The 27,324-nt window shown below is 42.5% G+C and overlaps 2 protein-coding genes across 6 annotated transcripts in view; one reads left to right on the plus strand and one right to left on the minus strand.

Annotated features, from left to right (window-relative positions):
- LOC135396540 (ubiquitin-conjugating enzyme E2 H) overlaps window positions 1-9,092 on the plus strand; it is a 40,891-nt gene extending 31,799 nt beyond the window's left edge. The window contains exon 7 of one of the 2 annotated variants that reach the window (XM_064627579.1): window positions 403-739. In XM_064627579.1, the coding sequence (XP_064483649.1) occupies window positions 403-431 (29 nt within the window). In that variant the 3' untranslated portion in view covers window positions 432-739. Of the gene's footprint in view, window positions 1-402; window positions 740-8,442 lie in introns of those variants that run through there. The other variant, XM_064627578.1, reaches the window with a different exon arrangement.
- Window positions 9,093-10,343: 1,251 nt separating this feature from the next.
- Window positions 10,344-27,324, minus strand: part of LOC135396539 (uncharacterized) — a 31,787-nt gene continuing 14,806 nt past the window's right edge. For 3 of the 4 annotated variants that reach the window (XM_064627574.1, XM_064627576.1, XM_064627575.1), the window contains 2 exons: window positions 24,529-24,575; window positions 10,344-12,198 (listed from right to left, as the gene is read on the minus strand). In XM_064627574.1, coding sequence (XP_064483644.1) covers window positions 11,986-12,198; window positions 24,529-24,575 — 260 coding nt within the window. In that variant the 3' untranslated portion in view covers window positions 10,344-11,985. The remainder of the gene's footprint in view (window positions 12,199-24,528; window positions 24,576-27,324) is intronic. The other variant, XM_064627577.1, reaches the window with a different exon arrangement.

Consider the following 27,324-nt stretch of genomic DNA (forward strand, 5'->3'; position numbering starts at 1 on the left):
AAAAAGGCATTTCATACACGAAGTTGGGGTACCGATTAGAGGTGCAGAGTTTCCAGCAAATTTGAGTTGCTCAAAACAAAAAAGTTAGCTTTGCTTTTATTTTTATTTTAAATTGAAAAAGAACAAAATTTTTATTCTGGCTGTGCACAAATACAAAATATAGCAGGGTTAGCTTGGTGCAACCATTACCACAAGGCTTGACTAGAACCGGCAAACACATAAAACCACTAAAACCCTAGTGCAGAAGAAACACAGAAAAAGGGACAGATGACACACCACTACTCTATCTAGATGCAACATGTCTAGATGCACAATTCCCGGTAATTTTGAGCTGCTGAAATAGAAGAGTGACTTATATTTCTTTATATAGAGAGAGAGATATTATATCTCTTTTCTTTTCAGGAAGCCTTGAAAAAAAAAGAGAGAAATAATTGCCAGTACCAGCTTGCCCACACCTTCTTGCCATTAACTTCTCATTGTTCAGTGACTAAGATTTATGAGTGTATGAGGATTCACGGCATGAGAAAAAAGTGGAATATCTTTTACTTGGTCTAACTGAAAAATGTAGGGTATAGCGACCAGCTTATGTCAAAAGAAACCAGTCCAGTAGCTGACTAGAATGACTAAACAGGCAATCTTGGCCCTGCATTATATTTTCCAGAACTTTACATTTTTTATTTTTAGAATTGCAAATTTTGGGCATTTCTTCCTACCCTGTGGCTAAAAAAAAAAAGAAAAAGCATTCTGTTGTCCACATTTTCCATTTTTTTTCCAGGAAACTCACATCTCTAGTTATGGCATCTTGTTGATTTTCTAATAGTGAATGCAGAAGTAAAACACTTTGGTGCTGCATTGTCTGTCAGGACTGTTCATCGTGGGATTTTGTGTGGCAGCTCCAATGCCCTCATTGTGCGAAAGTTCATAGTTTCGCACCACTCATGTGCATTGGTGAGAATTATGTTGATACATATATGTAATATTGGATGGTACAACGCCCAAGGTGATTCGAGTGCTATTTCGTTCCTGATGAAGTTGTTTGGCCCTTCCACGCGAGCGAAAAGTGAAAATTCCTCTTATGTTGAGTTGTCAGTTCCAGGCAGGTTGCAGATACTGCACACATGTTGAGCAAGCTCTTTGGAGTTGAGAAGGCTGCGTTCCTAGCCCTCCAAGCCCTTATTTAGTCCCTGTGGTAGGCTCCACAGTTCTTTTAAGAATTTCAATTTGGTCAGCTGCATGTGCACATTTAATTCGAAAAAAAAAGTTGATCCTCTAATCTTGCTTGTAATGTAGGTAGCTTTCATTTCAAGATGTTTTAATCCACCCTGCCACTCGTTTGGACTGCCTTGTGTGTTGTACCATCTGATATTATATCAACATAATTATAACGAAAGCACCTGGCGTGGCGTGAAACAATGTACCATCGTGCTTTTGCCCGGTAAGCATGTTGTTCCCACAACTGACCCCACGATGAAGTCCTCACAGGCAATACAGCATCAAAGTGTTTTACCTGTGGATTCGTTATTAGAAAACCATTGCCAGAACACCAAACATGTGTTGGCTTTTTTGTTTCTGAGTACTGTGAGCCCTCGTTAGTATGGTCCCGTTAATCTGACATACTCGCTTTATGACCATTTTTCTTGGGAGCCATTTTGCCACCGTGTAGATACACCTCCTTAGTATGACAATTAGCTTATCGGACAATGACTGAGATTTATGTCACGAGTGAGGTCAAGCACATGTATTATCCTCTTGTTATTATGACCGTGGCACTTAACCCTCAGACTAGCCGCAAGGAGAGACTACCATGTACTGCTTGCGACACTGTTGTCTGAAATGAGCACCCCGTGGTTTATCCCATCTCAAATCTCGAGGTTTGGCAAGATTCGAGTAAGAAACACGTGCAGCATATGGTCCACCTTTAAATAAAATATTGGAACAACATTTTCGAGGGCAATCAAAAAAATATGGGCTGCAGAACTACTGACAGGCGATTTCAGACAACCGTGTCGCGAGCAGTACCTCGGGCAGAGGGCGACACGCGTTAAAATAAGCCGACAAGGTTTGGCATGACTCCTGATGTTGTTGACCTCGGGATTATGCGTGGCGCTTTTCAAACGTCAAAGCGCCGAAGTGCTTAAAAAGGCAGTGACAACAGGACCAAGGCACACAGTGTTTTCCTAGAGTAACATGTCGGGTCTGCCCAGAGGTCGCCCGATAATGCTGTGGATGGGGTGCCCGATGGTGAACTGAGTGGGCCCCGCACGTCACTGTGAAGGAGGCAAGTGAAGCGCTGAAGGTTGCAATGTTATTATTTGAGCAGCAGAAGGATGTTTATAACGAGTGCGTAATTGATGGTGCTATGGTCCATTTAGAAAACTTGTTTCTGATAACTGTTGTAACCACGGATTCTCCTGATATTCCGTTATTGGGTAGTCCAGGTCTTATCTTGTACAGCATGTTTTTAGCATGTGTTGAAGGTGCAACGGGATTGTCCTGCAGTTGTTGTATATTTAGATGTCATCGTGGTCTTCAGCAAAACCAGAATGGAGTACCGGCAGAACCTGCAAATTGTTTTGGAACGAATAGCATCCGCGGGATTGACCCTGAACAAAAAATGCGTATTTGATGCACAGGAGATTCAGTTTCTCGGACATCGGCTGTGTTCCGGGGGAATTTTGCCTCAGCAATCGAAGATTGATGCTGTCACTCAAGCACCAGCGCCTCGATTGTACAAGCACTTCGTTCATTCCTTAGACTAGTTGGGGATTATGCGCGCTTCGTTCCACGATATGCGCACGTCGTTGAACCACTGCGGAAGCTCCTAAAAAAAGGAATTATCTTCGAGTGGAACAAAGAAGCTAATGATGCGTTCAAAGATATCAAAAGACTTCTTGGAACAGCTCGCTTATTGCCTCCATTTGACACACGGTTACCTATTATTGTGACCACGGATGCATCGAGCTATGGAATTGGGGCAGTACTACAGCAAGAAAAGAAGAATGGCCGATATACTGTAGCATTTGCATCAAGGACCCTGTCTAGCGCAGAACGAAATTACTTCACGGGAGAACGAGAAGCACTTGCATGTGTGTGGGCATGCAAAAAATGGCATGTGTATCTTTGGGGCAGGCGCTTCACACTGCGCACCGACCATAGAGCACTAACCACAGTTCTTGCAACTCAAGGACAGGGTCAGCGACCACTACGTATTGTGCGCTGGACGGCACGATGACTTAACTACGACTTCACCGTCCAACATCAGAAGGGTTCGGAAAACATTATTGCCGATACACTGTCAAGATTGCCACAGCTAAAAAATTGTCGAAGAAATTGTGTCCTGGATTTCTACATACCTGACCAAGGCTGAAATACAACGAACAACGGAGGAATATGATCTGCTACAAGCTGTTATGACCTACGTGAAAACGTTTTTGCCTCCCAAACGACGTCTGCAAGAGGACGAGATCCCATTTTACCACGTGCAGGATGAACTCTCCATTATGGACGGGTTGCTCTTCAGGGAGGAGAGGCTGGTCATCCCCAAATCGTTGATGGCAAGAGTGGTCGTACAAGCACACGAGTCACATCCAGGTATAGTTAGGACTAAATAAAGAATATGCGAAGTGTATCGGTGGAAGGGCCTGGATCGGGAAGTCGAACATTACGTCAAGGACTGTGGTGTTTGTTAGGCAACAGACACGTCGTCCAAAACCGTTCCTGCGCCGTTGCAACCTATTCCTCTACTGGAAGAACCCCGGGAGAAGCTGGCTATCGATATCGTGGGGCCATTTGAAAATGCACCCTATGGATGCAGATTTGCCATTTCTCTCATGGATTATTATAGCCGATGGCTGGAAGTCGCTTTTGTAGCACGCTTGACATCAAAGGAGGTCATCCGATTCCTTCGTCGGATGTTCAGCCGTGAGGGTTTGCTAGACGAACTGGTTTCAGACCATGGTGCACAATTCACATCTGCTGTATTTAAGCAGTTTTTGGATGAAAGAGGCATCAAGCACCTGTTTTCTTCTGTTTGTTACCTGCAGGCCAGTGGCCTTATTGAGAGGTTCAACCGTGTTCACAAGGATCAAGTTCAGCTGGCAATTTTGCAGAGGAAGCCAGTATTCCAAGTGGTTGAGCAAGCACTTTTTGTGTTCAGGTGCACTCCCCATGCCACGGCGGGCTGTGCTCCATCCGTACTGTTACACGGCCGACTACCATGTGCAACGGTCAATGTGGTCGGGTAACCGGTGCCTCCACCTGATATGACTCATTTCCGTGGGCGAGTGACTGTTCGTCAGGAGAAGATGAAGCAATACACTGACCATCGTCGACGTGCTAAGCCCCAGGATTTTATCCCAGGTGATCTTGTGCGTATCAAACTGAAAGCAAAAGGCAAAGTGATGCCTCGATTTTGAAGCCTGTGAAAGTGCTAAAAGAATGTAGAAGTGGATCTTTTCCTGCTTCAGGATCGACGGGTGTGGAAAAGTTCTAAATTGGTGCGGTACTCTGGTTCTCGTCCTGATGTTTCCGAGAACTGTCCGGTGTGGTGGCCTGTATCTGATGTAGAAAGGGGTTCCGGTGATGCCGGTGAAGAACCTTCATTGCAGTTGGAGGAGTTATCCGAGGCCAGCACGGGACTCGCTGACAATGACAAGGTTTCCTCATCATAGCCAGAACGACCGCGAAGGTTACCTGATCATCGTGTGGCATAACAGATGCTGGTACAGAGCTAACACCGTCCACCGAAGAACAACCCGCCGAGGTTCCACATCCAGGAAGCACCAAGCCTCGCGACACCGTGCAGGCAAGACCACAAAGAACTCGTTTGACGCCGGCTTATCTCCGGGACTATTCCACATAGTAATGGTTGACTTGTTAGCAATTGCGTTTTTTTTAGTTTGACTCAAGGCTTGAGTCTTCTGGAATGTTGTAAGTTGTTGCAATATGACTCTTGCTTTGATAACTAACATTACTAACCTAACTAATTAATTTAAGGGGGGAGAGATGATGTAACCACGAATTCTCCTGATATTCCGTCATCGGATACTCATGATTTTAGATATCTACTCTGATAGCCGCAAGGTGTCTTCCGTCGACGGATCCTTTAAAACAAGGAATTTGCTGGAATAAAGGTGGTGTATCATCTATCACCTGGGGAGATATGATTCTTCTGGCAAGCACGACTTAACAATAACTGCTCCAAGTAAACACTGGTAACGGACTTTTTCAGAAAATAAATCATCATAACTACGTAGGACTCTGTCCTGCATAGCGGTCTGTCCAAAGGGTGCGTTTCTCGTTTGTGTGACAGTTTGCTTTATGACCAAAATACATGGGTACGGCAGTGGTCATAGTAACGAGGGTTCATTGTATTTTCTTTTGTTGTACATGCACAAAGAAGGAAAGAGCTTAAAATGGGAGTACCTTTGCCAGAAAATTACATGTTTATTAACAAAGCTGGAATCTCAAATGATAATTTCACATTGAAAACATGCCTAGCCGTTTCGGCAGGCAGTGCTGCCTTCGATGGGACTGCCCATCGAAGGCACCGCTGACTGCCGAAACAGCGACCCCCGTCCCTAAGTGTTAATAAACTCCCCTTTGTATTTTCCTGTAAGCTCTTCATCGTCTTCCGATTTTTCCTATACAGTCAACCCTCGATTTATGAACCTTCGATTTATGAATTCCTTCGTTTTATGAACACGAGCACCGGGAACCAAACTTTTTCCATTCATTTTTCTCTCGTTTTATGAACCTCGATATTCGAATAATGAACGGAATTTCTGGGAACCAACTAGGAGTTGCCCAGCATTCTTGCCCTCAATTTATGAACGGATCGTTCCGAGGTCAACAGAAACCTTCAAAGGGATAATTCTGTGGTCTTATGAATGACGCCTGAACGGACAAAACGTTTTCCAGGTATTGCCACCCTCGGTTCTTAACCCCTCGAAATCCGAACAACAAACGGGTTTTCCGGGGTCCTGACCTCAGTTGATGAATAAGGTGGTCGCTGTCACCCGGAGATTAATAAACGGAGGTTAAAAATCCCAGAGGAAATCCGAGACCAGTCCAGTGCGAATGTGGTGACATCTCTTATTTCCAAGATTGACACAGCGGAAGGCATGGTCCAAAGCAAAATTAAACAATTTAGTATTGCATAATAAACAGAGTGTGAATGCGCTAACGTCTGTTCTTTGTGATATTGGTACAGCAGAAGGCATAGTCAAAAGCAAAATTACACAATATATGGCATTATAAACACAATCCCAACTCGGAAATACTGTTGCATTTGCTCGATAGTACTCAGTTAACTGAATTTTCGATTTATGAATTCCTCGATTTATGAACGATTTTTCAGGGAACCGAGGGTGTTCATAAATCGAGGGCTGACTGTATACCGTATTTTCCGGACTATAGGTCGCACCTTTGTATAAGTCGCATCCCCTAAAAAATGCACTAAACTGTGCATTTTTTCGTAGAAAATCGTATATAAGTCGCACCTTTGTATAAGACGCACACATGCTTTATTATATACAAGAACTACTAGCTAAAAGCCGTCAAAGGATTCGTCCTCCGAGTCGCGTCCCGTCTTCGTGAAACTGTGTTCACCTTCAGTCATCCACGACTCCCACAAACGTCGCAGAACGGCTTTAAAACTCCGATTGACAGATATGTCCAAGGGCTGTAGCATTTTTGTCATCCTTCCAGGGATGATTACGGGAACACAGTTCTTGGACTTGGTTTTTCATTTCGCTGCAACTTTTCACTAACGACGAAGTGCCTCCCGGCAGCCCGGTTGCCATGCTCGACTGCGTAGTTAACAACCGATAACTTAAACTTCGCATCATAACTCCTCCAGATACCAGCTGGCGCTATGTCGGGAACCTGACTCCACTGAAGTAAAGGGTGTCGCTTGTTGTTCCCACGTGGTGAACGGGGATGCCGGAAGTGGAAGACGCTATTACGCGACGGTAGCACGGCGGGAGATAGCGCGCGCTGTCAATGGCGATGGGAATTCCGGTTTCCAAAAAAAAAGTCGCGTATAAGTCGCACCGCTGTATAAGTCGCACCACCAAAAACTTGAGAAAAAAGATACGACTTATACACCGGAAAATACGGTACATAAAGTTTATAATTGCTCAAACGTCGTCATAACAGCACTGGACATATATATATATATATATATATAGAAAAAATGAGAGGGAGAAAACAAAGGTATAGGAAATAAGAATAAGTACCTATTACCATTTAATTTTGCGGTTGCTCGAACTCATTTCTTTCAGCATATAAATGTACAGGGTGTCTCAGTTAAATCCTCGGGCTAAATCTCCGAACGAGTGCACCAATCGACGAACTTTCTTTTTTACAAGTATCCGTCAAATACCACCTACAAGCTGCGCACCGTGTGAATGAGTGGGAGGTGCTCATTATTTAAATCAAAATTCAAATGAGTTTCGTACAAAAACATAACTTCTAAAGCAGGGAGCTGTCGGCATTAAATGGGTACTACCCCTTTTGGGACCTTCAGTGGACACCTTTTAGAGAAAAATCTGCCACAGAAGTGGGCCATTTGTTGCAGTAATTAATTGGTTTTGGTTTACATATTTTGTCGCGGTGAAGCGCAAAAGGACGTAATTGATTGGTGTAAGGACATAATTCATTGGTGGATAAGGGAGTGGAAAAGCGTCCTTTTGCATTTCACCGTGACCATCCGTGACAAAAATATGTAAACCAAAACCAATTAATTACTGCAGCAAATGCAGTGGCAGATTTTTCCCTAAAAAGGGCAAAAGAGCAAAAGGGGTAGTACCCATTTTAAGCACCCTGCTTTAGAAGTTGTTTTTTAATGAAAATCTTCAAATTTTTTATTTAAATAATGAGCACCTCCCACTCATTCACACAGTGCGCAGCTTGTAGGTGGTATCGGACGGATACTTGTTAAAAAGAAAGTTTGTCGATTGGTGCACCCGTTCGCGAATGATTTAGCCCGGGGATTTAACTGAGACACCCGGTATATATTACCATATGATATGAATACTAACTTGAAGATGATGAATTGGTGAGAAAATTAGAGTGTACACGGCATCCACTTCTTCTGACATGTTGTAATGTCAGACCACTTCTATTGGCATGGAAGGATGCAAGGTGACAGGTTGACTGCCCTGCTTTAAATGCAGGACAGGCAGTCACGAAAGAACGAGAAAGAGAACTATTCGGTGACTATTTGTAACCCACAAGATTGAGAATAGCATGCTGCTCTTGTACTTTTTGTGCGAATTCTAATTGCTGCTCCTTCTTAAATATTTTTTTTAACCCTTCCATGCATCCACTATTACAGCTGAATTTCCCCTACTCACCAGTAGGATGCCCTTAATGCTAGTTGAGGCACGGAATCAAGGAATCAAAGATGCTTTTCCTTATGTCTCAATTCTCCCATGACAGAGTATGTGAAGAAGTACGCTACAGAAGAAGCCCTTCGAGAACAAGAGGAGGAAGACTCCAGCAGCGAGAGCTCTATGAGCGACTTTTCAGATGATGAGACAAAAGACATGGAACTTTAAGTGATTGAGAAAAACTCATCAGAGACAGGGGCGTTTCCTACTACCTTGGTGTATTGTGCGTGCCAGCACACGTATGTTGGGCACCCCTGCCTACCACCATCATGTGTACATTACATAACCTTACTTTTAACTCTGCAAAAGGCAGGTCCCATGTGGCATAACAGTGTTCTTTGCTTCAGACTCATCTAACAAGCTTAGGTTCGATCGGTTCGATCATGACTTTGGGTAAAGTGCAAGACATGCTCACCAGCGGATCGAGACTTAGGGGCAGTTCACGCAAGACTTTTTTTTTTTTTTTAAATCCGTACTGCACTAACCTCCATTTTCAGTCCCTTTTAGGAATGCTTTGACATACCCATTAATCTGGGGAAGAGTGACAGGTGATGCAAAAGAATTAAATTATTATCACTACATGTTGTCTCTCTTTTCAATGTTTCAAATGGAGTGTGCGTTTTTTGCTTTCACTCAGTAAACTGACACATTCAAATGTTATCCTGAATCTATGCTAAGATTAAAATGCTGTAATGAATACTCACTGTTCCAACTGAGTTGTGTACACGTTTTAGTTCCAGCTCGAAAAAGGGCTTCAGTTATGGCCTGTTGGAAGAAATATTCCATCGAGGGCAAATAAAGGTTGGAAAGAACTATTCTATGACATTACTCAGAGTAATGTCATGGTAATCAAAAAAGGTGAGAGGATACAAGGAGCATGAATATTTAAAAAAGCAGGCATTGTTTCGGACCCACTTGCAGAAGTGCCATGATACATGTAATCAAGAGCTCTGCAACTGACATCGATGCTTTTTTTCTTGCTACTGCAAAGTTTCAGCTATTTGACTTTATTGTTGCATGTAGGGTGCATTTAGAAGTGTTAATATGCTGCAGTGTTCCTACCTAAGCTTATTTGTGACGTTATTCCACTATTATGGCTGTAGTGCCGCAAAATCTTTGGATTTCCTTATCATGTGTGCTTTCAAAATATGTCTCAGTGCAAGGGCAATTTTTAACTGTGATAAATTATTTGCACAACTGCATAGTGGTATGCACAAGGGCTGAACATTTAGTTTTCAACTTGCACATGAAACTCAGCAGCAAGGGCTTCTATATGAATGGTAAAAGTGCTAGGGTGCAGGCGAGCAACGACTAAAAACCTGAGACAAGGAACAAAAATGTGAGAACATGTTGCGAGTGTTCCTTTTTGCCCCTTGTCTCAGGTCTTTCGTCGGTTTACTTCTATATGAAACGTGCAACTTTTTCCTTTTTTGCACTTGTGCTTTTCTGTATATAAGTAATTTGTAGAACACATTTGAAACACAGCAAAGAATGCAGCCAGTGACTTGCAGAATTATTGCAACATAACGAGTTATTGGTAGATGCACATGAACATCCATAGCAAGGATGCCTGAATTGGGGGATGGCGCTTTCATGCAAGCAGCAATTGCTGTGACTGGAATTGTGTGTTTGTAACATTCACTAACATGTGCTTGTGTGGTAAGATCGTGCATTTTACCTTCTGCTGTTACCTGACTGGTAGAATGTTGCATAGTCTTGAGTCTGCAGCATGATTAGGCCATTGGTTGGCCTTCCTTTCCTTTGTTAAAACTTGTGTTATCTACCAGGTCATTCTCATAACATTATACATTAAAAAATAAAGATTTCATAGATACTCACATAACACCAGCAGTAGGACTACCAGCATTTCTGCAATAGCTGTGCTTCCCAGCTTTGGCCCACAGCTGGGGGTCACTCTTGTGATGGATGCTTTACTGAACAACCAGAAGGTAACAAGGTACCACAAGTTTATTTTCAACTTTTAGATACATTACTGCTTCACAATCCATGCAGGGATAACATACTGCAATAGGTGGAAAGCTAGTACAGAAATATACACCTTTAGGCAGCTTTGTTACACAAATTTGATCCTCTACAGCAAACAAAAGCAGGAAAAAGGACAACTGTCAGAAATACAACCTGTCACACATACGTACATGACCTCCTACTATACTAGTTGAATATACATAAATGACAGACAAAAGTGCCAAGGAACTCAAACAGCTCAAGTGTCTATGCAGTAGGGGTACTCTTACAATACTATGTACCGCATTTATACTTTATAACCGTACTGGTTTTATGCACTTATTCATATCTAGTACCTAACTGTGGTACATAACGACACAAGAGAGTATACGATTTATAGGACCTGTCTGCGAGCCAGAAGCATCAGGAATATGACGCAACCTCGCTGGAAAGTCCGCCTCCACCTATAAAAAGCCACTGCACTGAGTTCGCAGTGCGTTATGTCTACCAAGCCCTTCACAATGGCTTTTGGTAAAGTATTTCCAAGACTAGATGCAGCCTATAAAAAAAACTACAGAAAGCATCTACAACAGGTCATCAGTCGCTACTGCAAGCATGAGGTGTCCAAAAATTGAGACAACCCTTTCAAGTGATTTGGGGCACACAATTTTTGCCCCCAAAACATCACAGCAATATTGGGATCGATATTGAATGACAAAGGACTAAGCCTTTGAGGCACTCTACAGAAACTTAGGTGTAGCTTTAGAAGCTACACTGAATATGCCAAAGAGACATGTACACATCTTTCATCACCTATGAACCGTATTTGACACATACAAAGGATGCAAAATGAACATGGCTATGGTGTGCCTTGATAAGAAAGACTAGCTGTCCACAATAAACAATAAATGGAAGCTATGTCAGGGCACCTAATGCATTTCACACTGTTCCATGACAGCTGCTTGGATTATGTTTTCTTTCACATACAAAGGGGATGCTGAACCTATTCTAGTTTGGAAAATGTAAAAAATGAACATTCTGCAGTCTTATTCAAAATTAACAATGACACATTTTAATTTTGTCACACTCAGTCAAGTGCAACTTGCGTTTAAGAACGCCACTAAAAGAGTTGCCACATTTGTTGGTGCTAGATCAAATGTTTGTGAATAACTGAATTGTGTTCAACAATACAGTAACTGTGCAACTTACTCAATATGACTAGGAGCAAATATTACATTCATGTGTTACAAAGTTATACATGATGTGTTCTCTTTTGCCTATTCATGCAATTTTGATCATAAGAAAGAGGAACCCTATTTGACAACAGAGCCAGCATCCCCACTGGCAGAAACAGCAAGTACAACAACCTGAGCAAGCTGTGTGTAATTGACACATTTGCTCTGCAATCATAAGCACCCATACTGCAAAGCATCTGTACAGTACGCATATTTAATTCCATGCACATACATATATTGTTAAAGGCCAAGGCAAGGTGCCATAACAATATATATACATAAGTATACAAGTTTCCCAACCTACTTTCCTTTCAAGGCACATCTCCATATTCACACCTTGTCTAGGAAGAAAATGAATGTATAATGTGACAGATAAAAATAAAGAGAACAGTTCAATCAACAAAGAGCTCTTCTGACTTGATAGCACCAGTTGAGATAGTCTGTGTGCCACTTTCAGCCAGCGTGTTGGAGCACTCTGTCGATCCCTTGATGTCCTGGATAGGGAAGCTGACTTGTGTTGCTGCATCTTGCACAACTACACGTTGTGCTACTAGGCTCTTTAGTTCCTCTGCCAAAATCGCAGCTATTCTCCTCAGTGCATCCTCCTGCAATTATGAGCAATTGAACTGGATGAAAAGAGGTACGGTGATGAACAGATGCTTCCAGAAATTCAGACATTTTCATATATAGCAAAACAGCATAGAATTTTTGCTTTTCCAATATTTAGACCAGTCCTTAAGTGCCTAATCTTTTGTACATATTTTAGGGCAAACCTGACAGGCAATGCATATCAGATCCTGACACAAGCAACATCTAAACCATGATCTGCACCTGCAGGGCACTTTGAAAGGTCTCTGGAAATCATAAGAAATAAAAAGTATGTGGTTTTTCTGAGCTAAGGACAGTTCTTTCACAAAGCAGTATTGTTGTTTATCACATTTAGTCTCATACTGATGTGATATTACACTTTTCGTGTATTTGTCTGCATATCACTATTCACTGAATGTCACCCAGCTTGGTAGCGGTTGTTGCCAGAGCTGTTTTGATGTCATATTAAGTACAGTAGGCCTAGAGCATTGCATTGTAGGGTTAAACCTGGTAAAATCTAGCTTTACACTCTAATTTGCATCATTGTCACATTGGGTAAAACCTAAAAGTGATAATTCAGTTACCTGTAGAGAGATAAGCACAGCATATACATAGGGCCCCGACTTTTTCTGGTTAAACCCGCCTGGCTGGTCCCTCACGAATCAGTTTTGGACAACTTCGGGTTAAACACGATCTCTCCTCCAATTGTAATCACATATTAATTTGTATCATGTATCACGTGGCAATCTGTGCACACACCTGATGAAAATATTACCCGACTGCAACAATCAACTATGCTAAGCACATTTAATGTTACATCATGCAGTGTTTGTGGCTATAAATCGCAAGGAATGCACATGTCAGGAGTAGGTGCCAAGACACAGTGCGGGTACATTGGTCAGCAGCATCGATACGTGCATCGAGCTGGAAGAGAACATAGATCATTTCTCGCCAGGAGATTCTGAAGCAGACGGGAGGGATCTTGGACCTGACAGGCTGTTACCACTAGGCAAGGCTTGAAAGAGTGGGGGCAAAGAATGCCTGAATGAAGCAGTCAGGAAAGGTCTGCAGCAGGTGATGTTCATGATGTCCACTGGTAACAGTGTGTCAGATCCAAGATCTCTCTTCCAGCTCGATGCATTGTCGATGCTGCTGACCCGATACCCAGGGGCAGATGTGGATGTCCTGACCCCCTCCTCAATCTCTGTCTTAATATAGTGTTTAATTGACCAAGATCGTGTATCTACCATGCTGACCGAACTGGACCCCCTCTCAGAAAAATCATCCGCCCACACTGTCTCTGGGCACCAACTTATGACAGCATGAATGAGCTTTGGAGGCTTACATGTTCGTGTCCATGACAGCCTGTTAGATCAATATGTGCAACTGTAACTACAGGCTGCTTGCTGGACAGGAACAAAAAATTAACCCGATAACACCTCATTGTAACAATAGCACCCGAATTTGAGATTTCAAAATAGCACCCGATCCCTCCCCAAATCTGAGAAAGACATTTAACCCGAAAAAGTCAGACGCTACACGTACAGGACAGCCGCTTGGCATCTCATGTGCAATATGAAATATGAGAAGCACTGTTTTTCTATTTTCCACCCAAAAATCAGCTTTCCATCCGATATCGCCCTATTTTGCCATTTAACAGCTCCTCAAATAGAACCAGATTTTTTACCCCCGATTTTGAAAAAAAAAACATGAAACCTCAAAAGAGAAGGGTATAAGTGTGCTCCCTCTATCTACTTTCTCGGATATGATGAACAAAGTGCAGAACGTGTCGTGTTGTCTTCTTTTTTCTGTTCCGTGTCCGGTTTTATCATCGTTTTACGGTTTTATCATCGTTTTACAATGTACCAGCTCGCCTGCACCCTTGCACTTCTACCAAAGTGCAGATGATTGCTCGGTGTCCTATAGGCTAAATAAATAAATGAATAAAAAGAACTGCTTAATATGATTACCGTACCACTTCACTCAGCCACTATGATTAACTTTTAACTTTTATGCAGCCCTTCACCACGTGTGTGGACGAATGTCGTCTTGCCATTAGTAGTCCCGGGGAATCCCAGGACCGCTAACAACGCTCATCAAACGGCTGCTCCTAAGCATTTTCGATTTGTGGTGTTTGCACTGGTTCACGATGAAGCTCTACTACAATGTTGGGTTATGTGAATATTTGGGTTTTTCAAATACCGAAGTGAATAATTTTGTATTTGATTCACATTCCAAATTCAATAGGAAATTCTACTTGCGACGTGTAAGACCACTTGTGGCACTGCAATAGCAAAGCTGTCACGTCAATGGTAGGATTGGTGTGGAGCATTGTAGAGTGGTTTGGCAATGGTGGTATTTTGCTCTTCCGCAATGTAAAACCGATTTTGGGGAAAATGACGAGTGTTTCATGCTTCCCACTAAAATTAGGAACAAAAATTCAAGAGACTTTCAAGCACCTTTTAAGGCATCATTTTGTCTGGGATGTAGAACACAGTTTATGAGCAGGACTTGAATATTTTGCAAACACTTTTAAGCTACAGATATCACACGAGAGGAAACGTGATTGGTGACTCCTGAATGTTAAAGACTGTAGGACAGAAGAGAAAGCTGATTAATATAGAATGTAGGAGCAGGAGGCAAGCAAGCTGGTGTGTACGATGAGATGGCAACATCTCCTAGAGTTTGAGGAGCAACCTACAACACAGGGACGGAGGACAAACCAAGAGAAATAACGGAGGGTGCCGTTAATTTCTTAGATTCCTGTTGCAAAAAGTGCTAGCTCCTGTGGTTTCAAAACTACAGTTACTACTACAGTTACAAAAGTACTCTGGATAAGCCGAATTTGCACTAGCAGCTCCATGAGAAGAAAAAGATGCAAAATCAAGGGTTTTAGAGGACTGCCAAAAACTTCAGGTTTTTTCAGAACCTGAAAATATAATTTTCAAATGCCAGGGTATTCAAGGGTATCAAGAACCAGTGGGAATCATGGAGTTTTCATTATGTGTGTGGGAACACATGCACACACACACAAAAAGAAAACATGTCGGGGCTAGTCAAATTAAACATGGGAAAGGAGCAGCAAGCACTTGATTTCCAGTATCCTGTTGGCATCCATATGTTTAGACAGCTCCACAAACACTTTGCATGGTGGATGTGCAGAACAGCAACTATGTTTTTGCATCTCTAAGTTCTAGGGAAGCAGAGGGCAACTATGGGCTAACCTCTATTATCTATCTATCTAATTAAGCTCAAACATCGCCATGCACAACCAAACCTTCTGTTACCAGTTGGCGAGATGGTGTATGGCAACCACATTACTATGCACTGCCTCCAAATTGTTGCTTCCTGCCTGTTCCACTGTTGCAGTAAATCAAAATTAAGATCTGGTACCAGGGCCCAACAGAGGTTACTGATTTCACGGGTACGCTGGTACACACAAAAAAATGCAGTCTGCTTCATCAACAGCAAATTAATCAATGAACGCATAATCGCGAGTCTTTGAGAGGGCACGAATATCAGGGATGCCCCACGTTTCCAAATGCCAGAGCCACACCAGCTTATTTTGCAATGTCGAAGCTCACGTTCTTTGCACGTGTATGACACGTCAACCTTTCTATCCTCAATTACTGCACGCACTTCGCCAGTGTCCTGGTTCACTGCTGATGTATGGATTACAAGTGCAACGAAAGCCGTGAGCACATTGTCGTCGGGTGCAATGGTACACTCGATGACGTGTCCGGTTTTCAAAACTTCTCCCTCGGGCAAACATGGTTATGTTGTGTTATTTATGTACCGCACATAAAAGTTTTGTTATTATGAAATTTTTATTATTATTTACATTTATTTCTGCGCTTCCCATTTGTTTCCAAGTCGGCTTCTCGCAAATGTGAGAGATAATATGAAGAGGCCACAGATAGTAAACTGTGTTAACAAATTAGCGACACAAGAGTGAGAAAATGTAGCATTTCTTGTCCTTGCTTCTCAATATGATATTCCCAAATTAGTGAGCTAGTTAGTGAGAACAAGACAAATCCGCAGATATAGAGAGAAATCATTGTCTTGCTGAAGATGATGTGGATCTCCAGCAATGTCATGTGCTCTGAATCCTACCCGTGACGTGACGGTTCTGTGTCTTTGGCGCCAATACGTAGTTGAATTTTGTATCGTATTGAATATTGTGTCATATTCTATATAGAAAGTATAGATACTAACACCAGAAATGTTTGATGCTAGGCTTACAAAAGCCATACAGTCTACTGAAAAACTGTAGTTCCTTTCACTGCGGTGCACCATAGTTAAATGCAAAAGTGCTACATGCTAGCTCACGAAATTGCGTATGAAACTTGTCAAAGGTATGCCAGGCTGCAGAGCACCTAAGAACACAAATCAAACACATGGCATCACAAAATCTTTTTGGATTTCTGCAAGTTGTCTATGTTGGACTATGTTGCCAGTAGATGCACGAATAAATTGCAAGTGCATTAAGTGGAGCTTATAGGAACAGTATGTTTCGCAGGTGGCACCCCTTGTGGGAAACCTGTGCAAACACTGCCTGTAGCATTGCAAGCAGCTGTGCAAACATTGTCACTCTGGTTTCTTTCACTGCCTTCCAGTTAACTATTGTCATCATTTACGAATTCATTATTTCATATATATATATGAATGCTGTTTTCAGTATCAAGGAGTGATTTGTGTACAATGTTTTGTCTTTCTTTTTTTTTTTTTCGGATTACTGCAAAGTCTCCCTTTAAATGGGCCAGAGCCATATCGCTGCTTTGGATAATTCCAACTTTGTACAGACTCCAACTTGTCTCTCAGTTTTGAAAACTTGTGAGCACAAATTTTCCAACATTATTCTTGCAATGCCTAAGTTACCTACTGAATGCTACGGTGCAATATCACCTTAGGTATTACAATTAAGAGCACAGCTTAATCAGTTACTTAAGAGACTAAAAACTTTGAATCATTTACCATCATAGTATGCACATTAGTCGTGCCGGATGTTTAGGAGCCTATGGCTTGACACAGAACTGCTGTAATTTAATGTGGTTAATGATTTCATTTCATACAAGGCCAATTCATATCACTACCACTCACACACAGTTGAACAGAACTGGATTCTTTTAAAAAATAAACCAACACAACTGGCCGGTCAATACGTTCCAACAATGTCCATAATTTCCTCTGCCAGTTCATCGTGGTACTCTTGCTCACTATAAGTCCTGCCTCAAATGCAAAAAAGAAGAAAAGAAAGAAAGTCTTTCTAGACCTGCAAAATACTCAGACATGGAACTCGCATCGAGCAACTACTCTAGTTGTTCGGACTCTTACAAGAGATTGTTTCGCATCACAAAGATACATTTCTACAGACAAAACTTCCTGCACTTCTTAAAGCAGACCCAAAAAGGTTCTGGAAAATTCTTAGCCCTAAGCAGCGCAACGACCTCCAACTCTTGGTGACCCTATGTCTGATAGTGCCTCTTCCAACACGTTTACGACAGAAGACACCAGTTGCATCCTGTGTCTCATACCCTATGACACCGCACTGATGGCAACAATAATCGTATACCAAACTGTAAGCGTAGTAGTATTCGCAATGTATTAATTTTCACAAATAAAGAAATCTCTCATTTTCAGACATATTTGCGTGTACTTAATTTTGTGTTTTGAGGACACTCCCTCATTTCCTGGGGACAGCACATAGGCCGCATCAGAAGGCTGTTGTGACCTGAAAAGGAAGCTTCCCAGAATGGGGCTCTGCACTCTGCACTAGATTTGTATTTGGGGAGAACACGGGCACCCCAGTTCACTGACGTCACGAGAGGACAAAGGGATTAGCAAATTCCTGGTCGGTCATTGTATACCACAAGGCCACTAGTGGTCAGTGGTCCCAGAGCAAGTTCGCGAAAGAGTTGGGAAACACGTCAGTCGTAAGTAGTGCTAATCCATAGCGACCAGACCCGCGACGATGTCACTGCTTCGATACTTGGAGCCTACAGATCCAGCGCAACACGCACCATTCTCCTTTGCGGCCATCTGCAGAACTGTTTCAACCGCCAATTTCTACGTCCACGAAGGCTGATTCACTGGCTGTTTGAGGGAAACAAGGAAGGGTATTTTTCGTTGTTGTTGCGATAGCACAGCTGGCAGTAGTGTGCTTTTTTTTTATGGCTAGTACACCTTTATCTGAGAGTACAATGTTTCGTAATTTTACTGGCTTCGCAAAATTCGCGAAATTTAATATAATCCGCGAATAATAATACACTTACACATCTGCCATTTGTAAAACATTAGATTCACTAAAAAACTCAGCTTCTGCAGGGTTTAACAATGTCAACTCCATAGGCGCAAAGTTCACTTCAGCTATGTTTCTTTCTGTCAGCTTCCAGCAATCACTTGATCACTCATCTGTACCCTTTGACTGGCGCATAGCTCAAGTAATTCCCTTTCATAAATCAGGCATCAAGCACTCATCAGTTAACTACCGTTCAACTCATTAGTACTCAATAGTGTCTCATGTAAGCTGTTGGAACACATACTATCATTCAAGATAATCAAGTTCCTAGTGAACAACTCACAAACCAAACGAAACACTCAAACCAATACAGCTTTCCAAAGGGTAACTCGTGCAAGACTCAACTATGTGCCCTTGCTCCATTCTAACCTTGACAAAAAATACCCAAGTAATGCCATATTCCTTGATTCTCCAAAACATTTGGTCGCATACCCCACAATTGGCTTATATACTTAAACTTGTATAACAGGTTCAACAACATTGGCCTGGATCCAGGCGTTTCTCTCCAATCGTTCGCAGTCAGTTCTCGTGTCACTCCACATCTGACATTGCTTCCGTAACCTCCAGTGTACCACAAGGCTCTACCCTAGGGCCACTGTTATTTTGCCCTCTTCCAGGGCCCTTGGGGTACATATAGGGTATATATACATTTTGTCCTGGAAAAGGATCGGGACTTGAAGCTTAGTGAGTACAAAGCATCAGTGGCATGGCCAGAACAATATTTCGGGAGTGGTTCTATGGCATGGTGGGGAGGACCTCCCCCTCATTTCCCTCTCCCAAATACACTACCAAAAGTACCAAATGAAAGGGCTGTATTGGGGTAGTTGGTACATAGACATAATAGAATGACTGCTGCTTTGCAGCAGCAATTATTGTATTATGACAACGGTACCACTTTGGGGGAGGGGGTTGGACTTCTTCATCCCACTGGTATGGAGTCAAGCTAAAGCCAAGTGCCAATCATGGTGCCTTTTATGTGTAGTAACTCTGTTGTGCTGCTCTTCTGTCCTACAGCCATCATGTCGAAGATCAGCACATGCTTGTTTCTCTTGCCACTAGGGCGTGGCACCTGTCTCAATGGCGCATCTATCACATGTGCAATGCGGCAATGCTTTGTATTGTGATTCGGTTCTGCTTTTACTCGATGACAATGGCTACAGCAGTCGAGAAGAACTGCTTTGTCCCGTGGTGTAATTCTGGATACAAGACATGCACGGGGTAGGTGTCCATTTTGCAGCTGTCAAGTAAGAGGACCATGTAAAGGTTTGGCGCGATTCCACATAAGACTGTATTCTGCTTTCGAAGGACTATGTTTGTGTCGAACATTTTGAATTGAAGCTGGTAATGAAGTAATGGAATTAATAAACATGAAGGACATTTACACTCATACCTTCGTTTGTTGTGCTGGTTACCTGGTGGAACCTAAAACCACGGCCCAATCATAGCGAACGTAAAGGGACCATGAAATTATTTTCGCGAATTCCGAGTACTCTGCAGGAAACCGTTCTCATGATCCCTCACTATCGTACACATATCGACTTTTAACTGTATTCAGTACAACAGGGGCGCAGCTATCAGACAAAAATAGCGGGGCGTAACCGCTGGATATATGTCTTCGAAGCGGGCTTATGTCATCGCCATCCAATTCTCTCAGCCAACTATGAATGACGAGGAGGACACACCCCGCGCGACCACGTGGGTGCATGGTTTCGGTTTGGACAACAACGACGTCGTATATCTGCTGTCGAAATCACTTGAAATATGGTGAAAGGCAAATTGTCAGCAATGGAGGAAGAGATTATGCGACACACACAGCGTCTATGGATCGTTCGGTACTCAGCAGCTCGTAAAATGTCACCGACGGAGGTATGTTCTGACGAAGAAATTCAAAGAGGAAAACGTGCTCCGGTAACCATGATGACAGACAACGGCTATATTACATTTTTCGTAGAATTCTGTGTCAACGGTTAGATACAATCTTGTCTCCAGGTCAAATTAAAACATATTTCATGGCGAAGTATGCAAGCTTGTTTGCAAGCTTTGCAGTTTGCTCGCAAAAGCCCGTCCACGAATCAGCAACATGTTCTGTGTATGATGTCACGGCCAGTTCGCCTCGGAGGCGGGCCGTAGCAGCTGCCGTTCACACCCGTGGTTAATATAGAATAGCTTCGCTATTTGAATGATTTTCAACTTCATATTTCACAGAGTGAATGCTTTAGTACAGGGGAACAGATTAAAAATGATCGTGGGCTTGTCAAATATCCTTTCATGGTCCCTTTAAGTGATCTATACTCCAGAAAATGATCAGATTTTTTACTGTTTGATCATGTTAGGATATTTGTGTAACTGGACGTCGTTTGCTTTAAATATCTTCTGTCGGCATGACAAATCTTCCAACTTTTCAACTGTTGCAAACATGTCTGCAAAGTGTGCGGAGAACACCCTTTGCGTTTGCCTTGTTTCAAATCAGCAGTGCTCAGTGACACTCGAAAGTGCTGTGATTAAACCAAGGCATTTGAGATAACATGTGCGAGACTACTCTGCAGCCACTGGAATCCTTCGCTTACCCATTCTAAGTAGCCCCACTTTGCACAAGTGTTACACAACCTGACCGTAAAACACTGTGGTGCCGTTCTTACAGGTTGGTTACGCTCGCTGGTGCCACTCCATGGCACTAGTGGTACTCTCAAAGACTAAGTGTGTCGTCCCTATACGCATGTTTTGAACTGCTACATATTAAAGCATGCAAACATGCCTCCATTGATACTCCTGAGTAGTTTCGATTTTGAATTTTCACTGAAGCAGGCGTGCAAACCCTCCAATAGTTGCCAATAGTTGTCAAAGTATCAAAGACCAAGAGCATGACTGTAGTGCTACCTCTACATAATAAGCCTAAACAAATAGGCATAAATTGGCTGCACACTTTTTACCAGTTTCTGTCACCTTCTAGAACTGGTCACCCTAGCCTGGTGGTGATGTAGACAGTCCCTCCATTAACAACAGCAACTGTTGCTACCTTGAACATGGATCAATATATTGCCACACTCGCACAAATTTGGTACAAGTGCTCCGCTTCTGCTGCAAAGCAGACTGTTTTCCAGACTGAAGATGGTAACTTTCTAAAAATTTCCATCTTTGCTTTTCACTAAAAGCTTGGGCAGATGATAATTCTGACATGATTAGTGGATCATAGACATCTGAAAAATCAGTTAGCAACTATGTGTTCCACATGTTGCTGAGATGATTAATTCGGAAGCATTTGAGAAAGATATAATTTTGATGACAAGGATGCAACCCGAGACAGGGAAATAAACAACAGACAACAATTTTCTGAAAATTGTTGTCTGTTGTTTATTTGCCTGTCTCGGGTTGCATCCTTGTCATCATGAACCAGCTTGTCTGCGCCCTCTCTCTGTTGTCGATAATTTTGAATTTTCCCAGCACTTTCTTGTATGCACTAAAGGCTTTGAAAAACACTTGTGCCTGTCCATGCACACCAAAGAATTTGCCCTGCTGTGAACATCAGGAGGAGCTTGAATTCTTTCGAGTGAGGCCAAGGTTTGAGAAGCTCCCAAGCTGTTGGTCAGCCTCGCATAGAGGGACACCATCTCCTCTACGCATATTTCGAGGACAAAGCTGGTGACTAAAACCGTCCATACAAGTCTCTTTCCCCCACTTACATGGCATTTATTATAGTTATACTGCTGTCACACGGGCTAATTTAGTGTCATTTTCGTCAAGTGCACTCCAACAAAGCGAATGTCACTTTCACTACCTGCTTGCTACATAGCTTAAGTGTCACTTAAGCAATGATGGCAATTACGATAGATAAGAACAAACGGCTGCAAAATTTTTAGGTGTGCGCCACAATACCTTCCTCAGAATGTTTTTCTGTTATTTAGAAACACCTCTTGGATCTTCTTCCAACATTAAACACATTGGCCTCAAACATGTGACACAACAAAAATGGCTGCCGCCGGATCGCAGAGAACGTGAAGTTCTCATAGGCTGTTATGGAGAATAATGACATGTTTTTTCGGCACAATGTCACACTGTACTAAAATAAAATAAACACGCTGTTGAAAATGCTTGTTTAAAAATATTGTGGTGTCAGGGTCCCTTGCTTTATCTCAATATTTCTACCTGTACAGCTTGGGACAAAAGTTTACGGAACACTGAGGTGTCGCATTCCTCCAATGGCGCGAAACCTAGCAGCAAAGGAGTGGACATACGTACTGAGAGATGGATAGAATAGCCCGCCACCCGTTTCCTATTCGATCGCCTCGTGATAGCTAGCAGGGAAGCGCTCCGATGAAGAAATACACAGGTGCCGTGTTCCGTAAACTTTTGTCCCAAGCTGTACCACAAAGCCTGCCATCGAGGCTACACACTCTGTCAGGCGAAGAGAAGTGAAGTGAGTTTTGGGAAGTCACTAAATCGTTAGTACATTTCCTCCAGAGTGTCACTAAAAGATGTCGTGTGACAGCACACAAATGAGACTAAATTAGTCCATCTGACAGGGGTATTATTTTATTTGTTGTATATCTTTGCTTACGAGCCCTTCTTAGTAAAGCTCCCTCCTTCTGTACTCATGCAAAATCATGTGATTCATGCATAATGGCAACAAGGTGCGTAGCGGCTGTATTTGGCCACGTTGGTTTCAATAAACTTTGTGCAAGTTTTCTGAGGGTGACAATGCCGATCATCAATATAATTATTTTCCTTCATCTGAAGATGATCATGACACATCAAACAGCTGACATCCGAACAGCTACCACTGGAACCTGACTGAACCTTGGCTCTACTCTAGAAAATGCAAAAAAAAAAAAGAAAAGAAAAGAAACACACACACACACTGATAAAGTACCTAAAAAAATAGACAGCTTAGGAATCAAAATAAATGACTGATATTTCGTCATCCTGCTTTGGCACCTATATCTCTTTCAATCAGCTATATGCTCAATGGTCCCTGATCAGAACAAGCCAGAGTACTTGAAGGGAGACTTCGCAAGGAATTCAAAAAAGATTTCGTGAGCATGATACTGAACACGAACCACCTCCTTGATACTGAATACAACGTTCGCATTCATTTTGCCTGAGTAATTCATTCGTAAATTATGACAATAGCAAAACGAAACCGAAATGCCAAGTGCGGCGGTTAGTCCGGAGCAAGATACTGTGACGTCATCCAGCATTGTAGTCTGCTTCAAAACCTGCATTCTCCCTTGCTGGATGGCAGATGATGTCAGCAGTTGCTTTCAGTGCCCTCTCGCTCCACAGAGGTGAAGCACTCACTTCGTAATAAATTTGTTTGAATAAAATCTGCGCAGTTTTGGAATTAGATATTTCGTACACATGTTCCTGACATCCCAAAGGTTACGGATATACCACAACCTTTGTGGTGATTTTGTTGCGGAGTCCCACTTTAAAAGGACCATGAAGAGATGCTCAATACCTCTTTAAGCATATGATGTAATGCATGCACCATGTAATGCATTCCTGTACGCTAATATATTCACCATGCGGAGTATAAACCAAGCATTGGTTAGAATAATGGAGACACTAAATAAAAACAATGACAAAAGAAGGTGACTGCTGCGACCCCACCGTTGTCGGCGTGACAGAGAAACTAGATGTAACACCTGAAGCAGGTGACGGACTGCCTTGGTGCAACCTTGGAGTGATGCAAGTGATGTCTGGCCGCCTGCGGGGGGGTGTTTTGAGTGCATTGCACCCGCGTTTAATGCCATATGGCAAAAATAAGTCTTCCTTCAGAGCTATTCTCGACCGAGAACGCACAATTTTCATGGATCTCTTCATGGTCCCTTTAATAACATATCAAATAGTGGCAAAAGAATATAAAACGTGTTGGACACTCAGTATTCTTGCATTAATCATGTGTTTGTATGCTGTGCATGTTGTTTTTTAGATTAAAGTCCCTGTCACTCAAGTACCCATCCGCATCCTCAGCTAGAGGGCACAAGCCCCTGCTCACAACAGCGCACCATCGCCAACCTGGATGTTCCTAACTCCTGGAAATGGTACTCACACTCAATTCTGCCATGCTTGGGGGTGCTGTGCCACTTCCATGTCCTTCTGGAATACAAATTTGGTTTCTATTGGATTGCATTGCACATACATACAACAGTTGGCCAGCAAAGCTGGAATACGTAGACTCATGTTTTTCAAAACCTCATATATCGTACTTCCGGTTAATTTAGACATTGATTTTTTTTTCACCAATATATTTTTGATGTAATGATAATCTCATTAGTTTGAATGCTGCCTTCTCTTAAAATTCAACTTTCGTTCGCTCGTGAAGTGTATATGCCCGCAGGAAGCGGCGAAACGAAGCCCACAAAGTTCCTGTTTTTGGTTGGTTATGCCATTTCTTGGGGCACCATGAACCAGGCGCAAACACGTAAAAAGAGTGCACAAAACAACACTTTATCCGCTTGGGTTGCCTATTCACAGACACTGCCCACCACTGGACGCTTCCTGAACATGAATTACTTCAAATGTGCTGCACATAATGTCTTCGCAGTGAAAATACAGTCGCAGACTGATAAATCGGTCTTTACCATTTTCCGGACGAAACTGCTGGAACTGTCAAACACCCCATAGAGCCAGTGTATTTCTGCATCCAATAATTCAGACAGTACATATCTTGCATCATACCTGCATGGTCTTTGGTACTTACCGTCTCCCGAGTGCTAGACCTGCCCAACATTCCGTATTGTACTAAGATCTTTACTTTAACCTGTGTTAGCGCTGTGGAGCAATGGTGGGTGTATTGTACTAAGACAAAGACCATTCCCGACATGAAGCATGTACAAGCAGGAAGGCAGCTCTTATTTGCACACGACCGAAACCAAAATGTATGCTCCACTTCAGATCTGTTGTGAGAATATGCATGTCTTCGACTAGGAGTATCTGAGTATCGGAAATACTGAAGCGCCATCTTCAACTTCAAGTGAGGATGCCGATGATACTATGACAGACAGTTTAGTACAGGAAATATTAAGAAATGTGCTTTACATGTCCAGATACATACATAGCCAACAATAATTTCGTCTGCTTGTCCAATTTGTAATTTTGCAATCCATGCTCTGCAAAGGCTCAGTGGCAACTGAGTATAACTGAGAGCAACCTAGAATCGCCCACCAATGTCCCTGCCTAGGGAAGCCATCCTGCACCCCGTCCCCGTCACCAGTCCCGCTACTTTTTGGACACGCACAGCATAAAAGTTGGGAAAACATAAAGCTATGGAGGACGTCATATGTATCACAACTTGGATAGTCTTCTGAAGGAAGCTGCTCTCTCTATCCATTCCCGCAAGCGGCAGGAGGTTATCAACGTGATAAGTGAAGGCTTTCCATTCATGTCCATACACCTGGAGCAAATGACAAAATCAAGGATAAGCTGATCTACGTCAACGTCTTCAATTACCCATGGCCTACGAAAAAAAAAAGCCCTTTTCAGGACCATCCCACATGTCTGCATCAATGACCATGCTTCTACATCGAATAAGCCCTTATCATCATTGATGATTATAATATTTCATATCAAAAATACCTAGACATGCATTACGAATGTGCAAGATGGAACAGCCTTATTTTTGCTAATGTTATGGCGGTGTGTTCATGAGCCCATACTGGCTCAGATTTTGATTGTGTCAGGGGTTGCACACTAAGATGTCCAGCACGTTGAATATAAAAGATCTGGAAAGGTTTAAAAACTTTCAAAATATCAAAAATACCTAGACATCCATGACAAATTTGTAAGATTGAACAGCGGTTTGCAACTTCATGTCGTCTGCCTTATTGTTGCTCATGTTACACCGGTGTGTTCATGAGCCCATGTACTGGCTCAGATTTTGATTGTGTCAAGGGTTGCACACTAACATGTCCAGCACGTTGAATATGAAAGATGTCGAAATGTTTAAAAAATATTAAAAATACCTAGATGTGCACGACAAATTTGTAAGATGGAACAGCGGTTTGCAACTTGTCGACATGTCGTCAGTCTTATTTGTGCTCATGTTACACCGGTGTGTTCATGAGTCCATAATGGCTCACATTTTGATTCGATATCAGGGGTTGCACACTAATACCCCTGTCAGACGTACTAATTTAGTGTCACTTATTTGAAGTGCACTCCGTCCTGTAATGTCACTTTCACTAGGCTCCTGCTACACGGCATAAGTAAGTGTCACTAAGCAGTCATGGTGATGACGATGGGCGATCCATGCTTTCTTGGTAAAATCATTTTTCTTACGTCCAGAAACATTTCATAAAGATTTTCTTCGCAGTTGAAGTCGATTGAACGTCATAAATATAATTCTTGCGAACCAACACAAGTATATTTATTTGACAAAATTTTCATTCTTCTTCTTCACCTCTTTGGTGGTGTTTACTATGTCTTGCGCGTGCAACTGGCCCGCGATGTCAGCATACACTTTCGCGTTTCGCTTGGTCCTCTCATGTTCTGATAGCATAGGTTTCTATCTCAGACCACGATGCCCTGTCTTTTTTGTCTTCCATTATTCAGTGCTTCACTGCGAGTATTTCGCGATTTCGCCGGCAACGCTTAACCACCGTGCAATGTCAACAAATATGGCTGCCGCGAAGTGGATTACGAACTCTACTGGGCAGTCTGTGAACGAGAGTACCGGTAAATCACGCCAAAAATCCTTACGTCTTTCTTATACAAATCAGCGCTGTCTTAACAAATTTGTCCAAAAATAAATTCCGATTGGGTTGTTTCTTTCCTTTTCCAAAAATAAGCTTTTTGTTACGCAATCCCTGCAGTGGAGGCTACGTACTTGATTGTCGCAGGCAAAGTG

This window comes from Ornithodoros turicata, chromosome 6 (assembly GCF_037126465.1).
Source record: "Ornithodoros turicata isolate Travis chromosome 6, ASM3712646v1, whole genome shotgun sequence".
NCBI classification, from domain to species: Eukaryota; Metazoa; Arthropoda; class Arachnida; order Ixodida; family Argasidae; genus Ornithodoros; species Ornithodoros turicata.